Source organism: Lissotriton vulgaris, chromosome 4_1, assembly GCF_964263255.1.
Source record: "Lissotriton vulgaris chromosome 4_1, aLisVul1.2, whole genome shotgun sequence".
NCBI classification, from domain to species: domain Eukaryota; kingdom Metazoa; phylum Chordata; class Amphibia; order Caudata; family Salamandridae; genus Lissotriton; species Lissotriton vulgaris.
In genome coordinates this window covers 1,049,330,039-1,049,346,335 of record NC_141691.1, presented here as the reverse complement: position 1 = coordinate 1,049,346,335, position 16,297 = coordinate 1,049,330,039, and the positions used below count along the sequence as shown (strand labels likewise).

General features: G+C 46.2%; 1 protein-coding gene across 1 annotated transcript in view; it reads right to left on the bottom strand.

Moving 5' to 3' along the window:
• The window catches only part of TENT4A (terminal nucleotidyltransferase 4A), a 694,370-nt gene that overhangs the window by 415,232 nt on the left and 262,841 nt on the right, over window positions 1-16,297 (bottom strand). Inside the window, exon 5 of the mRNA XM_086965283.1 lies at window positions 6,579-6,686. Within this exon, the coding sequence (XP_086821409.1) occupies window positions 6,579-6,686 (108 nt within the window). The remainder of the gene's footprint in view (window positions 1-6,578; window positions 6,687-16,297) is intronic.

Sequence of the window (16,297 nt, the reverse complement as noted above, 5' to 3'; positions counted from 1 at the left end):
ATCATCCTGCATATTCTACAACCCTCTGCCTTATGGTCGGGGTATAAACAGTATATACAGTCATTATGTTTATCCTCAGTATAAAGTCGTTTTTTGCCACAAGTGGCACAAGACCTGAAAAGGCTCTTTTCCTTATCAGCCATAGAAAAGCTGAAAGAAATCCTGTCAGAAAACTGCTTAAATAGTACCTCAAGTAGAAGTTAGAGCAGAGCTCTAAGGAGACTCCCTGTCACCAACGATGCGGTAGAAAATCTGAGGCTCTGAGCTTTCTCAGGAAGGTTCCACAGGGTGAGGCTGATCTGATTGGTTGCTAAGGTGACTTTTGGGTCTTTTTACATAATGACACCAATAGGCTACAAAATATAATGAGGCCTAGGCCTAATTTTTTACTTTAATACACCCATTAGGGTGTATTTACCTAGGTGTGTGTGTGTGTGTGTGTGTATATATATATATATACACACACACACACATATACTTACACACATACACATATACACACACATAATTACCGAGGCTCCCATTCCGACGACGGGGAATGATACAAGCAATGGGAATCTATGAAAGTTCCAATACTGGAGTAAAGATGACGATTCTCCCGCAAATTTTGTACGTTTTTCGGGCTATCCCGCTTCACCCCCCTGAGGGGTGGATCAGTCGCACACAATCGAGTTGGCGCAGATCGTTTGGAACGGGAAGCGGCCCAGGCTCAAGCTGAGGTTAGCGATGCTTCCTCCGGAAGGCGGTGGTTTGGGCCTGCCGGATTTACAACTATTACCAGGCGACCCAGCTCCGGACCCTTGTGGAATGGAGCAAATGGGAATCGGAACGACATTTTCTGTTCCAGGATCAGGCGGTGCGTCCGTTACAAGAGGTGCCCTTCTTGCGTCGCCAACACCGGCCCCCAAATCTATATGCCTCATTTATTACAAGGGTCACGCTTGAGGTCTGGGATCGAACTTGCATCCTGCACAGCTTGACGACCTTTCCGCCCCACCTTACGCCTTTGTTGGAGAATCCAGACTTTGGCCCGGGCAGGGATGTCCAGGCATTTGCACGGTGGCGCCCAGCGGGATGCTGGTGCCTCTTTCATGTGTACTCAGGTGAAGGAGTGATGCCTTTTGAAGAATTCCGGACGGCCTATGACCTTCCGGAAGCCGAACGTCTTAGGTACCTGCAGGTCCGACACTGGGCACTTCACCCCCTGACCCGTGAGGACGCAACACGCAAGCTTAGCAAATACGAATACTGGCTTCTTTCGCGCACCGCAGACAAGCGGCTCATCGCAGACAAGCGGCTCATCGCAGACAAGCGGCTCATCGCAGACATATACCGGCTCCTCTTGGACAGATACTCGCGCGTTTATAATGCAGGGCGGGCAAGATGGGAGAGTGAACTAGGGCGGACTCTGCGCAACAAAGAATGGGAGGACATTTATTACCGCGCCCGACACTCGGCCTACCACATGGGGTTGACAGACACATTTAATAAACTAGTAACCTACTGGTATTATACACCAGAACGCTTGCAAATGGGTGATGCGTCCTGCTGGAGAGGTTGCAGGGAGAAGGGCACCCTGACGCCTTTTGTGGGACTGTAGACACATACAGGGCTATTGGAAATTGATTCTGGATGAGGTGGACGCCCACTTTGAGATGGAGATCCCGCGATTTCCGGCCTATGTCCTGTTGGGGCTTCCTAATGCTCTAACCTACCCATTACAAGCTTGCACGGGTTGATTGATAGCGATAGCGCTGGGCTCCGCTGTTCAGGCCTTGTTGGCCTTGTGGTTCGCCACAAGGCCAACAAGGCCTGAACAGCGGAGGTTGGATCCGGAATGTGGGAGAGGGGTGGGGTTTGGGGAATAGTTCAGGGGGGTTGGGGAATAGTTCAGGGGGGGGTGGGTTGAAGTTAACTTTTTCCTTTTGTGGCTCTAGGAGCACTGGACAGACTGCCAGTTGGGCTTGCAGCTCCCGAAGCTTATCAGACAAAGTTACTCTTTCATAAGGTGGAGCTCTGCTGATATTGCTATAACATTGGGCGCATTGTTATCTGCACCGTACCTTGATATTTCTCAGCTGTGTGTAAGAGCCTTTTTTTTGCAATAAAGAGATTTAATACTAAAGGAAATTATTATCATTGTATCTGAGGCTCTGTGCCTGCTAAAAGAACTGGGACATTTTAAATGTTCTCCTGTTGAAAAGGAGGCTGACGTATCGATAGAATAGACACTAGGTCATTAGAAGAGATAATGGGTAAAAGAAAGCTTCCAACTACTCACCCCTCTACTGTTAAGCAAACCCTATTAAGCTATCTTACGGGGGCAATGGGGGCACTAGATAAACAGATATCATTTGTAGAAGAGTCTTTAGAATCAGGCCCGTCCTATGATTGATTCAGGAAAGCAATATGCATTGGAGCCCTTGGAAGTAAGGTCGAAGCCCAGTGCATCTTGCAACGGTTGTATCCAACATAATTCTCAGGAAATTCTATTAAGCGATTCTGATTCTTCTATACAACTCCCCCAGAAAAAACAAAAAAATCCAACCCCTATTGTTGAGATAGAAAGGGGTGATGCTAGTAAAAAAAGACATCTAATCTCCAGGCTCCCATTGTCACAAAACAGGGTAACCAAGTGAAAAAAATAAGCCCTAAGAAAAGGTTCTTGGAAAAATAAGGATGAACCCCGTATGATGCACATAGTAAGGAGCTAAAGAGTTTGACAACCCTGGTTGAAAGACTAGACCGCTACGTTACAGTTTTATTAGATCATATGAGTGCTAGATTAACCGCCATTGAAGCTTCACTGACGGACTATCTTGTTCAGGGAAAAAACAAAAAACTGGCATCCACCGACTCTAGAATGGTATATAGCGGTAACAATGTCCAAAGTACGAACATTAGCACGAGAATAGGAGACCCCCATCTCCGTTGTACCAACGAGGCAGCTATGACTAACCTTAGCGATCCCCCAGAAAGTATTAAATCTGTTAGGAAATCTTGCTCTCTACAAAAAATGAACAGTAATTCTGCAAGTACTATAGAGAAAGGGGCCATAGAAAGAAGCAACACAGGGAAAGCTTTAGGTACTAGGTTTAATCATTCCACTCCAATGCAACAGGTTTAGAGAACCAGGGGTTCCACCACTACACTCAAACCATGATGCATTTAAAATTGACCAACAGCTAGATCTACCACCCGAGACAACTTGGTACATAATTATTCTGGCAAATGTACCCAAATTAGGACCATTTAAGAAGGAAACCTGGGAAACGCTAAGAAACAAAACCTTGCATTGGTTAGGAAGGAGGGTGGGGCCGATTAACCTCCTATTCGCTGAGTTCAAGATGGCGAGGAGACTTCAGTGGGTTGGTATAAGTAGGAAACGTTACCAGGGGATTGTGTTGCTTTAACCTTTAAAACACCTGCATTTGTGGAACAATTTCTTTGGAAAGTTGGTAACAACCTAGTATTGGCTGAAGGGATTAACGTACTATCATTGGAGTTTTTACCCCCAGATACATAGGGCCGTGGGTGTGAACCATTTTGGTAATGATAGGGCAATGGATAGCTATGGCTATAATCTCCCGACCTTTAACAGGTTTTCTACTCTCTCAGGCCTTGAGGAAATAGACTGACTGGACCAACAATTTTTTTCCACATTCTAAGACTCAGGCAAAACTTTTTTCCCTTGGACCAACTACCTTAGAGACTATGACCAATTTTAGATCACAGGCTCGATCAACACTCCGCAATGAATCACCAACCAGATCCTCAGATTCCCCATTCTTATAGAGTGCCAGTTAGCATTGGCTTAGGACGATACACAACCACTGAAAACAAATTAGAAAATGTGATGGCCGCAAAAAAGATGTTTAATTTCAATTGGTGCAGACTACATTAGATCCTAACCCGGCGGGAAATCTGAATAAAACAATATTGAACACTTTATTTTGGAATGTAGCAGGTCTTCAATCAAAAATTAGTAACTACCTATGGCTTGCTTTTGCTGGTAAATTCCAGGTGCTTTGCTTACAAGAGACCTGGGCTATCACAGCAACACATATTGAAGGGTACAAGACCTACTTTACCCCTGCAATTTCTTCTACTTCTGGCAGGCATAAAGGAGGTCTGACAGTTTATATTTCGAATCTCTTGAGGTTACGGAGTTATATATGGCCTACGTAGACCTGACCGCAGCCTTCGATTGCGTAAGTCATGCTAAACTCTGGAGTATCTTGGTAAAGATGGGTGTGGAGATCTCCATAGTTAACTTAAGAGATATATATGCGAATGCTACGGCCAGGGTGAGGTTTGGTGTAGGCGGGGAGCTCACAGCGTTGTTTAAAGTAGAGAGGGGGGTTAGGCAGGGTTGTGTCCTGGATCCCTTTGTTTTTAAACTTTATACAAATGGCCTTTAACAGGCCATGTTGGAGGGGAGTCGGGACCTCCCTTTTGGTTCTTGACTGACAGGGAGTAGAAAACAGGGGTGGGGCAGTAGAACAGAAGTAAGAAACGTTTGATATGGAAAGAATCCATTTTATTAATTTTTAGGATGTGCTAGACAATACTAATAGCCCACCAGACCTTAAAAGGAGTGGTACACTAACCCCCCACAACTGACTAAACAGGGCACAATGGACCCCATAAGGAAACACATTCTGGGTGATAGGTGCATGAAAGAAAGAGTAAAAAACCTGTTGGTACTGCCTGTCCTGAATCAGCCAACCCCTGTACCAATGCAGTAGCTGGTTTGAGTGCTAGAAGAGTTAGCATTGAAGAAAGGGAATATCCTTCAATTGGCCACAATACTTGCAGTACTGCCAATGAAAGTGACAGACAGGGATGCTAATCTTAAGGACCAAGCCATGGCCAGAACTTACACAAAGGGCCAAATCTGCTTTTTCACCAGGCAGCTGAGACAATCAACGGGCATGTAAATCATATTTGCCTGAACATTCCATAGAAAGAACATTCAGTGAAGTCAGGTTGATGAACACACCCTGGCAACTGAATGAGGTCAAGACCTGCTTCACAGGGCTCTGCTTTCTAATATCCTGTCTATCAAAGACCACTTCTACAAGATGTATTTCAAATAGTCTGGAAGACAGAGCCACCACCATTCTTTGTCATTATCCACCTCATACAGGTGTGCCTGGCTAATAGGAAAGCAACATTTAAGGACTGGAGCACCAGGCTCCATGAGGAGAACCTATCATGGCCTCTTTGTGAATGAATACTAGTTAAGAGGTGCATTGGGAAATTTACTTGGGTTCAGGTTTATGCAGGACAACATCTGCACAACAAGGTTTTCTGCTGAAGGACGTGATAAAGGGGAATACAGGATCCATCCAGCCCAGCCAGTAAAGACAATCAAGCAGTCTGCTTACCTCTGATGTTAAAGTTGTTTTGACCCAGGCTGTCTTGATCTGCTACATCGGCCTCAAAATGGGAGCAAGAGGCAGCAAAGGCTAGTTTGATAATCTCAGAGTTTTTTTTCTTTTCCTAGCACAGTACTAACACATCCACGGCTTTATTTAGCAAAGAATCTATCAATGGTTTGCCAAACACCACGCAAGTCTTGTAGGCTTTTTTGAGGGGGGGCTTGGGTCCCCTTCTGGAAAAGAGAAGCAGTTTTGAGGGGGGACCTTGCAGGAATCATGATTATTTGTCAGAATTCAACAGAAAAGGTTGAAAAGCGTTAATTGAAGATGTTAAAGCTGATATTTTGATATAAACCGGAAAAAACTGAGGTTCAAAACTCACAAGTGCTCAAGATCCTGTTCAAATGAGCTGGAAAAAACACTGGTTGTCTGAAACAAACTGCCAGGATGGTGCACTGTGGGTTAAGCACCTTCAAGGATTCCTAAAGAGTCAACACCCTTTCACTCTCTATAACGAAAGCCTAAAAGGCAGCAGTTTCTTTTTCCCTTCATTCAATGTCATCTTTCATAAAAATGATTGTGCCAAGTTGATGCTGGGCACCAGAAATTCTGGGCACACTGGAGGAAAGGTGGGCACTAGAGCAGGGACTACTGCTGGAGTTGGAAAATTTATTTGTTAGCGGCTCAGACTGAGTTCCGGTTTACAGAGGTGCAGGAGCTGCACGCTAAATAATTATAGTCAAGACACCATATGCCCAGATCTCTTGACTGGGGGCAAATGTTTTTATTTGTTCTGCCATAAGTCCATAATTGTCTTTTGCTGGGACGTAAAAAGTAATCTGCCAATATAGAGTCAAACCCCAAACTATAGGGGGGTGACATTTGACTTTGCTTTTTATTCTACATGTTGTTTCACCTACTACCAAACATTGCTCTAACCCTGCATCAGTAAGACATGGCAAAAGGGGACCAAGAGACAAAATAAATGAAAACTTCACATCCTCACATAAAGGATTCACAACTGGAGTTGAGGCTCCATCTCGCGGAATTAATGAAGGAAACAGTTTTCTGGATTCAATGTAAACCAGGTGCATATACATTAGGTGAGGAATCTGCAGAAAGAACTATTCAGAAGACTCATTTGTTGTGTCTTACATTAAGAAATAAAAGTATTTAACAGTTAAATGTTCTTACCTTCATGTAATCCTTGATAAGCCGAGCTGCCTTTACACCAGTTTCTACATTAAAACTGATGTCAACTTTCACATCAGTTTCCTGGTCTGTAAGCTTTATGATTGGTACCTATAAACAAAAATATAATATAAGGTACTGCACAAAGTTTCTAAATTACTATATTACTTCAGAAACTATTTAATAGATCACATAATATAAAATAAATGCAATTATCTGACACCGAACACTGTTTGACAAATGCTTTCATTTTTTGTTTTTAAAGGAAAACTACCTAGAATGGAATGATAAACTGCTGTATGCTTGCAAGGCAAACTTCCAGGAGGATAATAGAATTTTTTTTATTTGAACTTGTGAAGGTCCAAGTAGAAGGGGCATGTGGGCGGTGGGAAACTTTTAAAAAGGAGGCATAAACAAGGTTGTCTAGAGAGAATTTCCATATAGAATGTGACCCAAAACTCTGAGGGTAATTAAAATTTAAATCAAGCCTTCCCACTATTACCGGTACTATAGTAAGAAAGAACACGGATTTCAAAATAGTAAAAATGCCCATTTGAAATTGCTTTGGTACACCGTACTGCCCATGCAGAGGCCACCACATGAAGTATCTTTGTACACTTTTCAGTTACCTTGTAAACAAACCCCATACATGAACACAAAAATGAGTGGTTTGAATGCATATTGCTAATGGGACTGCAGTATAAAACGAAATGGTTACTTATCAGCTGGTGTAGTTTATCAGCTTGAAGAGTTTTCTGGATTCATTATTCCAGCATCTAGTGGTTGGGTCCGATAGTCTGTTTTTTTCTGTTTGGGGAGTAGAGCACAATTTGGTGCTACGGCCATCCCTTGTGTGACGTCAGACAGCACCCTGGGAGTTACTGTGCGTGGTAGCCATCTTCAGATTTTTTTTACCCTATTTTCCTGTAGGGAGTGTCTTAAATTCGGTTTTGTTTAGATGTTCGCTCCTTTAGTTTCTGATATCTTCTCCCACCTGTTAGTATTTCTCATTGTATGGGGGGGGGGGGGGGGGGGTCGGTCGGTCGCATTTGAATCCAGAAAACTCCTCATGTTGTAAAACTACTCCTACTGGTAAGTAACCATTTCATTTTGCAGTATGAAAACTTTTCTGGATTCACCTGCTGTGCATTAGATGATATAGTGAGGTCTCCCTCCTTGGTGTGGCTGTGGTAAGATGATAAAGACTTTCCGAATAGGGGCTTAAGTACCTTTAATCCTACTTAAGTTACCTTAGTCATCTGTATATCCACACAGTAATTTTTGATGAATGTATGTGGATATGCCCATGTTGCAGCAGCCCATATGGTGTCCATTGGCATGTTGGCCATGAACACTAGGGTTGCTCCTTTTTTACTTGTTAAATGTTCCTTAAATGTGCCTTTGGCTGTGTATTCAGGTTTTTTCCTGCTGAGGCATAACATACCTGGATTGCTTCTACAATCCAATCATCAATTGTCTCTTTTGCATGGATGCTCCTTTTTTGGAGTTTGAGAAAGACAAACAATTGATTCTTTTTAGGAATGCGTCAGGTCTGTTGTAAATAGTACAATAAAGCCCTCCTTATGTCTAAAGTGTAGAGGCCATGTGTTCCCTACTGTGGTGGGGAGCACAGTGTTTTTAAAATACCCCTCACACACCAAAAGGGCCCTGATGTCATGCTTAATCATCAGGGTCTTCGCACCCCTCTATGGGATGCGGCATGCTACTACCTATGACTACGCGGGAGCTCTTATTCAATGACTATGCGTGGTGCATGTGAGGGTTATGTGTGAGTGAGTGGTGGAGATTAAAGGTGAGTGAATAATTGAAAAGTGCCTGGCTCATGGGGTAGGTCAGAAAAAGTTTTAATGAGCCCCCGGGTTGGTACTATTAAAAAGGGTGCAGGTAGAGGGGATTACGTGGTATGAAGCACACCACCTCATGGGTGCGTCGACATGTTTCGGAGATCAACTCCTTCAGGACAGGGTGCACCACACCCCCACCTTACTCACGTTTCTCTATGTAAAAAACATGTATTTACAAAAGAGTGAAAAAGTAGTGCTATAATGTGCCTACAATGAAGGTGTATAATGTTCTCTATTATGCAGACCTAAAGAAAACGAGAGGGGAAGAGACCACAGATGCAGTATTCAGCTCCTCATATTATACATGGTACAGTGACCTGTAAAAAAATAGTGTTGGGTTTGCAATCACTAAACAAATGTTGTCATTCTATTTGTGATAGTGACCCTGTGAAAGAAAGGGACAAAGACAACAAACACACAACATAAAACAAAATGATTAAACCAGCTGTGCCTCCAGGACATAACTTTATGAGTGTTAGGGCAAAAAAAGGGGGATAAGAAAAGCATACTTGTTCTATTATCAATGCCACACGAGCCTCCTAACGTTGGGGATAACTCTTGCCAGTCTGCTCCTGTAGATAATGTATAGTATCAGTTTGTGAGTACTTACAGGACGGTGATTAATCAACCGCTGGCTCCAGGATGTATACTCACGAGTCACCGAGGTAGGAATGTCCTTGCTCCCCCAAACAAAGCTCCGCTGGGAATGCGGTTGTACATTTAGAGTGGCGGTATTAGTTGATATCGTTCCTTTTATTTTTTAAATGAATTTGTCACATTATTGTTGTCATAATGTTTTAGGTAAATGGCCATGTGGCCCAATGCATTTCGGGCATCACCCTTCCCTTCCTTCCAGAATCATTTCACCGCATGACACAATCACTACAAATGTATTTACTTAGAATGAATTGAGGTATAGTAAATCATGTCATTTTTTTCTCACGATAGTTTCACTTATTTCACGTGCTATATACTTGATAGAACACCTCTGAATCTCCCGCACTTACCGTTACGCATGATCACAAAAGCATGTCAAAAGTTCAATATATGTGTTGTATGTACTAGAGACGAATGTTTGATCTTGAAAATTGTACTTGGTTACTTTCAGGAAGTCACACGGCCCCTGACGAAGGGTGATGCCCGAAATGCATTGGGCCACAGGGCCATTTGCCTAAAACATTATTGTAGGAGAGTAGGGTCTGCAATCCTATGATCACCCATTTTTTTTGCTTTTGTTTGACTGGTTTACGACTTTCTCTGGCTGTGGGCCTGCTAATCAGACCCACAGCCTAGCTGTTCTCTCACTAAATTGACACGTGTACCTTAGGTGCATTATACAATTGGTACTGGGCCACCTTATCAGACCCTGTAACTCAGGGCATAGGTGTACCCAGGGCCTAAAGCATGTATTATGCCACCCCTGGATGGCCATCTAAATCTGACACAACTGGCTGCACGACAGCTTAGGCAAGGTGGTGTACTCACCCTTTGCTTTAGATATAGTATACCTATATCTAACCCTAAAATGGACACACAGATTCCTATCAGTCACTCCTATGCCTTGACAATCCTGAAGGCAGAGTGCTTGGAATCGTGTGAGATGGTGCTCTGGCATGAGCTGAGCCCGTTTGCAGCTTGCGGAAGCAAGTCCTAATAGCTGTTCCATGATAACGCATACCATATACCCTTAAGTGCATTATAATCCTCGCGGTTAAATGCTATCTTTGGTATCGCTTTATCAAAACATGTCGAGTAAGGTGTCATACGAATTGGAATACTAACCCCTCGCCAATTCTGGCGACGGGGTTAGCATTCCACCCTTCTAGAGGGACACGACATGTATGTAACTGTGAACCCCGGTTAAAGTTAACTCAAGCCTCAGCATCACAAAATGGATGCTGCCACCACAGACACGAGTCTGACCCCCTGCAGCTGGGAGTCTTTCCAGCGAGGGGAGCTTGGACAAAGGGTTTCCTGTCAGGGGCGGTGCTAGCACCATCCCAGACAGGGTTTTGTGTATCCTGGGTAGGCAGGGCTTTACAGGAAGGTGACTGCAAGTGGCACCCCGGTGCTCACAACGCATCTGCCGGCTATAACCAGTTCCAGGGGCACACCAGCCCCTGGCCTGGGGAAAGTCCAGCATGGGAGAGGGGTGTAACCACCCCCTTCCTGATCCCACCCCTAGGGCAGGACCTAGTCGCGTACCCACCCCTTTCTTTAGGATAAAGGCAGGAGCGGGGACCCTTCCAAATTAGATCTTTGAATCAAGAAACTACTTTCCACGAAAGGAACTCTCGACTCTTCTCAAGATTTCTCCCTTGTGACTAAGGAGTAGTCCCCCTGCATCCGCAGGCACCATCTAAGAACTCTGAGGTTTGCTGCACGTCCTTCCTCCGGAATCCGACTGACCAGCTCAACGAGACCCGGCTTCCCTGGCACCTCTGACCTCTACCTACCTCTACAGCTAAGCTGAGAACCGTAGGTGCGACGAGACCGAGGGACCGGCCATCATCAGAACTGCACGACTTCTTTCCAGCACGACCGCCGAGAGATCCTCTGGTGAGTGCTTTGGGGTCCGAGAAGCCCCGACCCTGAGCAGCTTCAGCACCGAAGTCCAGCACCCCAGCATCCACGAGATCTGCGTGGGGCCCTTCTGCTTTTTGCTGCTCACCGCGTTGTCTGGCTACTAGCCCGCTGGCTTGTGGCCTTCCCGACGACGACCGACATCACCACTGCTGGTCCTTGCTCCCTTCCAAAAGAGGAGCACCCCGGACCCCCCTGGTCCACTCCAGACGCCATTTTAGGTCCACCGCGTGGGCTTGAATTTGCCAAGACTTGTTGCCCCAATCCTGGGTCCAGCGACGTCGACAGCATCAACCATCGTGGGACAGCTCGCACCTCCATCCTGGTCGCCAACGCCTCCTGGTCCGTGAGACTGCAGAGCCCAGCGTCGCCCACTCACCTGGTCGAGGTGACTTCGCCCGGTGCCCTCCTGGTGCCCACACAATCACTGGCTAGTGATTAAGAACTTGGTCCCCTCTGCTTTCAGGTGTCATCCATCTTCGATCCAGGCTTGGATCCATCGAACAATCTTCACTGGTCGCCTGCCAGCAACTTCTTTCTTCAGGCTCCTGGTTCGTCAACAAGGATTCCCGACGTCTTTTCAGACCTATGCAGCCACAGCCCCTGGGCTAGGTAACTTCGGCATTTCGGTGCCCCAGCATAGCTTCACTATCCAAGGGTCCAGATCCACTGTCGTTTTCGACTTACCTAGTCTGGTTCGCCCGAGAACACTAACTTTGCTTTTACTAGCTCCCATAGACTTTGTCCCGCATCCCGCGTGAGAGTGCACACTCTGCACCCGAGTCCCCTAGGCCTCCTACTAGTAATCTGAAGGTTCAGGAATGTAATCCTAGCGATTCCAAAGCCTATTAGTACAGTACTTACCTGCTAGTAATTTCGCATTCCACTTTTAGAGTATATGGTTTTTCGTGCCCCTCGGGCATTTGTGTAAATTGTGCAACTTAAAGTATTTTCGTAAGAGTTTTGTTGTGTGCTTAGTACCCTGTCCTCATAAAGAGTACAGGGCTGTTGTGATCTAAATAAATACACTGTTTATTTTCATAACACTTGTGTGGTGTCCTTTCACTTGGTGTTCAAGGGGTATATGTGATGGTATAACAGCTGGCTTAACACGCCCTCTAGAGTTTAGCCCGAAGACTGCTCGTATCCATGCTACTAGGATAGCTGGTCTATAAGGTTGACTTACAACCAATCACCATAAGGGCTGTTTGGACTGATACATAGTGATCACTAGAATAGTGAACACTGAATATCAGGCCAACTTCTCACAATTATGACAACAATATTTTGACATTCATTTAAAAAATAAAAGGAACAATATCAACCAAGAAAGACAAGTTAATTGAAATTATTTGAACGAATCAAGGAAACATTTTTGAGTGCCCGGGAGGGACGCTGGTCTCAAGGGAAACAGTGCAGTTCACAGTACTTCAACTAGACATTCCACCAAAATCACACACAGCACAGCCTGACAAGTTTTCTTCATAGAGGAAAAACATCCCCTTTAACCAACAAAGCCTCTAGAATGACAGAGGAAGGGGAGGACAGACAAGCCCCATAGGCTGCCAATATGTGGCTCAGAAAGGGATACCGTGCCTTTAAGAAAACTTTCTAGAACTTTCTCAGTATCCCAGAATGCCCAGCAGGTCCCATTTACTTTCAGTTCTTTTTGAAGGCGTATAACGCAGGACCTGTAGCATTCCGAACATAAACATCTGTCTCCACCGGGGAGGAGGGCGGGCGCTTATGACTATAACAGATACCCCTACTACAGAACTGGAGTTACAGGACAGAAACTACTCCTTCTGTAGTAGGGGATCTCTGTGAATAGTCATAATCTAGTGAATAGAATGGCAAGCCCATCCCCACACCAAAGCGGCGGTGGAGAGTAAAGAAATACCACTATTGTGCAAACAGATTCCGCAGCGAAGCCTGCCCAACCTGAGCATCTGTCCTGGAATCAGTGTCCAGACAGTAATGCTTAGCAAAGGTATGGACTGACTTCCAAGTGGCCGCCCTGCAGATTTCGGCAATGGGAACATTACTTAACAAAGCAGTCGTGGCAGCTTTGCCCCTGGTGGAATGAGCCTTAGGTTTACCCTCTAAGGTCTTATTAGCCTTTTGATAACAACTTTATACAGGACCAAATCCACCTCGAAATGGACTGTTTTGAGGTAGCAAGACCTGTCCTTACCAATCCATAGTTGATAAACAATTGGTCTGACCTACGAATATCCTTGGTTTTATCCAGATAAAATTTCAACACCCTCCTGACATCCAGGAAATGTAGAGACCTTTCCGCTGGAGAGGAAGGATTCTGAAAAAACGTAGGTAAAGTTATGGTCTGGTTAACATGGAAATCAGAAATAACCTTAGGAAGAAATTTAGGTTGAGTACGCATAACAACCTTTCTCACTGCACCATCAGGATTCAAGCAAGCCGGGCCGAAGACGGCTGAAATGCCAGAAACCGGTCCCCGGTAGCTGGTCTCCTTTCTGGTGAAGAATTGGTTTGGTAGTTTAGTCTGCCCTGCTCCCATGATGCACTGGGCCAGGGACAGACTGATTTGCATATAGCCAGGTTCTGAGCTGGGATGGGGCAGTGAGATAAATAATGGTGATGGATCAAGCCCTGATCTTTGGACTGGGTAAGAGTGGTCTGCTTAATTCAGACACTCTGTTCATCACCACCCCCTTTTCTGAATTAACAACCTTAGCAGCATGAAATACAGTACAAGGTTCTTGGCAACAACGCCTGAATTTCACTCACCCTGCAGGCCGATGTAATGGCCACGAGGAACGCTGCCTTCCAGGACAGGTGCTGCAAGAAAGCCTTATGAATAGGTTCAAAAGGTTCTTTCATCAATCTGGACAGCACCACATTCAATTCCCATGAAGGCGAAGGAAGCCGGACAGGAGGAAACACTTTATCAAGCCTTCCAAAAAATCCTTGATCACAGGGATCTGGAAGGAGGAGGTCTGTGAAGGGCAATTCCTGTAGGCAGTCAGCGCAGCGATATGAACCTTAATAGAATGAAAATTAAGGCCAAACTGCGCCAAATATAAAAGGTACGGAAGGATGACATCTTCCTTACATATCGTTGGATCATAGTTTTTGGACTTGCACCAGATGCAAAATCTCTTCCACTTGTACGCATTAGAAGTCCTAGTGGAAGGTCTCTTGGCTTCCTTCAGTATGTCCTTACAATCAGCAGCGAGATTCAAATGGCCATATTGCACCATCTCAGGAGCCATGCCGCCAAACTCAAAGACTAGAGATTGGGGTGCACCATCTGCCCCCCGAACTTCGTGAGAAGGTCCTGCCGGCACGGCAGCCGAACGTGAGTATGGAGAGACTGGTGAAGCAGGTCCGAGAACCACCACTGCCTGGGCCATTCCAGGGCAATCAGGATCATCCGCGCCCTGGACTGGGCCAGCTTGAGGAGCACCGCCGGAATCAGGGGAATGGGTGGAAAAGCGTACAGAAAGCTGTTCGACCAGTTGATCCATAATGCATTTCCCAGCGTTCCCTGTTGGTAGTACCTGGATGCGAAGTTTCGGCATTTGCTGTTTTCGGCGGTGGCGAACAGATCCACGTCTGGAGTGCCCCACCTGTCGAAGAAGTCTCAGAGCACTTCGTCGTTTATGACCCATTCATGGTTTTCCTGGATCAGTCTGCTCAGTGTGTCTGCCTGAACATTCTGCACACCTGGTAGATGAGTAGCCTTTTTCGTCAGTCCTCTGGCAAGAAGCCAGTGCCAGATCGCCTGCGCCTCCTGCGACAGGGTGCGCGATCTCGAGCCCCCCTGCTTGTTGAGGTAATACATCGTGGTCGTATTGTCCGTCTGGAAGGACAAATGGAAGGCCTTCAGTGCCAAGTGAACAGCTCTGAGTTCCAGAAAATTGATGTGATACGTGGACTCCGTCTGAGACCACGTTCCCTGGTTCTGTAACTCCCCGGACTGCGCTCCCCAGCCGTGGAGAGAAGCATCCGTCACGATAATCTGAGTGGGAATGTCCTTGTGGAAGGGAACCCCCTAGAGATTCTCCGCTGAACACCACCATTTCAGAGACTATAGAGCATGCAGAGAGTCGTATCTTGGCGGTCCAGTTGCCTCTCCTCTGGTCCCACTGATCCTCCAGACACTCCTGCAGCGGTCTCCTGTGAAGCAGTGCGTGTGGCGTGAGGAAGATACAGGAGGCAATCGACCCCAGTAGAGAAGCACTGTCCTCGCGGTCGTAGATGGAGCGGTCAAAAGAGCCTGAGCCTTGCGAAGGAGTGATAAATGTCTTTCCTCCGAAAGAGACACGCTTGCAGACAGCGTATTGATGGTGGCTCCAAGTACTGTAGGCATTGGACCGGAGTCGTGACAGACTTGGACATGTTGATGTGCAACCCCAGCTTGTTCACGAGAACGGACGTCTTCTGGAAGTGCGCTTGAGCTTCCAAGAAGGCGGATGCCTTGATCAACCAATCGTCCAGGTACGGGTAGACAAACACCTTGTTCTTTCTCAGGTGTGCCGCCATCACTACCATGCAGTTGGAAAACGTCCGGGGCGCTGACTTCAGCCCGAACGGTAACACTGTGTATTGATATTGATGGACGCCGACTTGGAATCGCAGGAACTTCCGGTGTTTCTGTGCAATGGGCACGTGGAAGTACGCATTGTAAGTATCGCGCACAGCCAGTCTCCCCTTTGCAGCTGAGGGTAAATCTGGTGCAAAGAGAGCATGCAAAACTTTTCCCTGCAAATCCACTGGTTTGCTTGTTGCAAATCCAGAATAGGCCTGAACTCGTTCTTGTCCTTTTATCGGACTAGAAAGAACCAGGAGTATAGACCTCTTCCCCTTTGAGACCGAGGGAAGTCTTCTATCGCCCGTTTTCTTAACAGGGTATCGGCCTACGCCTGGCGCTCGTGTAGCTGAAACTGCGAGCAAACCGGTGGAATTGCTGGAGGCAAGCTGGTGAACCGAAGACTATCCATTGCAAACAATATTCAGCACCCACTTGTCCTGAGTAATTTTTCTCCACTCTGCCAGAAAATATTGAACGCTTCCCCCCACCGGAGCGGGTAACGGATGACTGGGAAGTAATCAGTCAGGGCCTAGACCCGGCCGGGCCTTTGGTCGCGGTGGCAGACTGCTGACCACGCCTGCCCCTCTGAAGTTTCTGGAAGGGCTTCCTCTGGAACTGATGCTGCTGCTCTCCAGACTGTTGACCTCGCCCTCTGCCCTGCGCCCCGTACCGTCTCTGGAACGGGCGGTAGTTAGTCA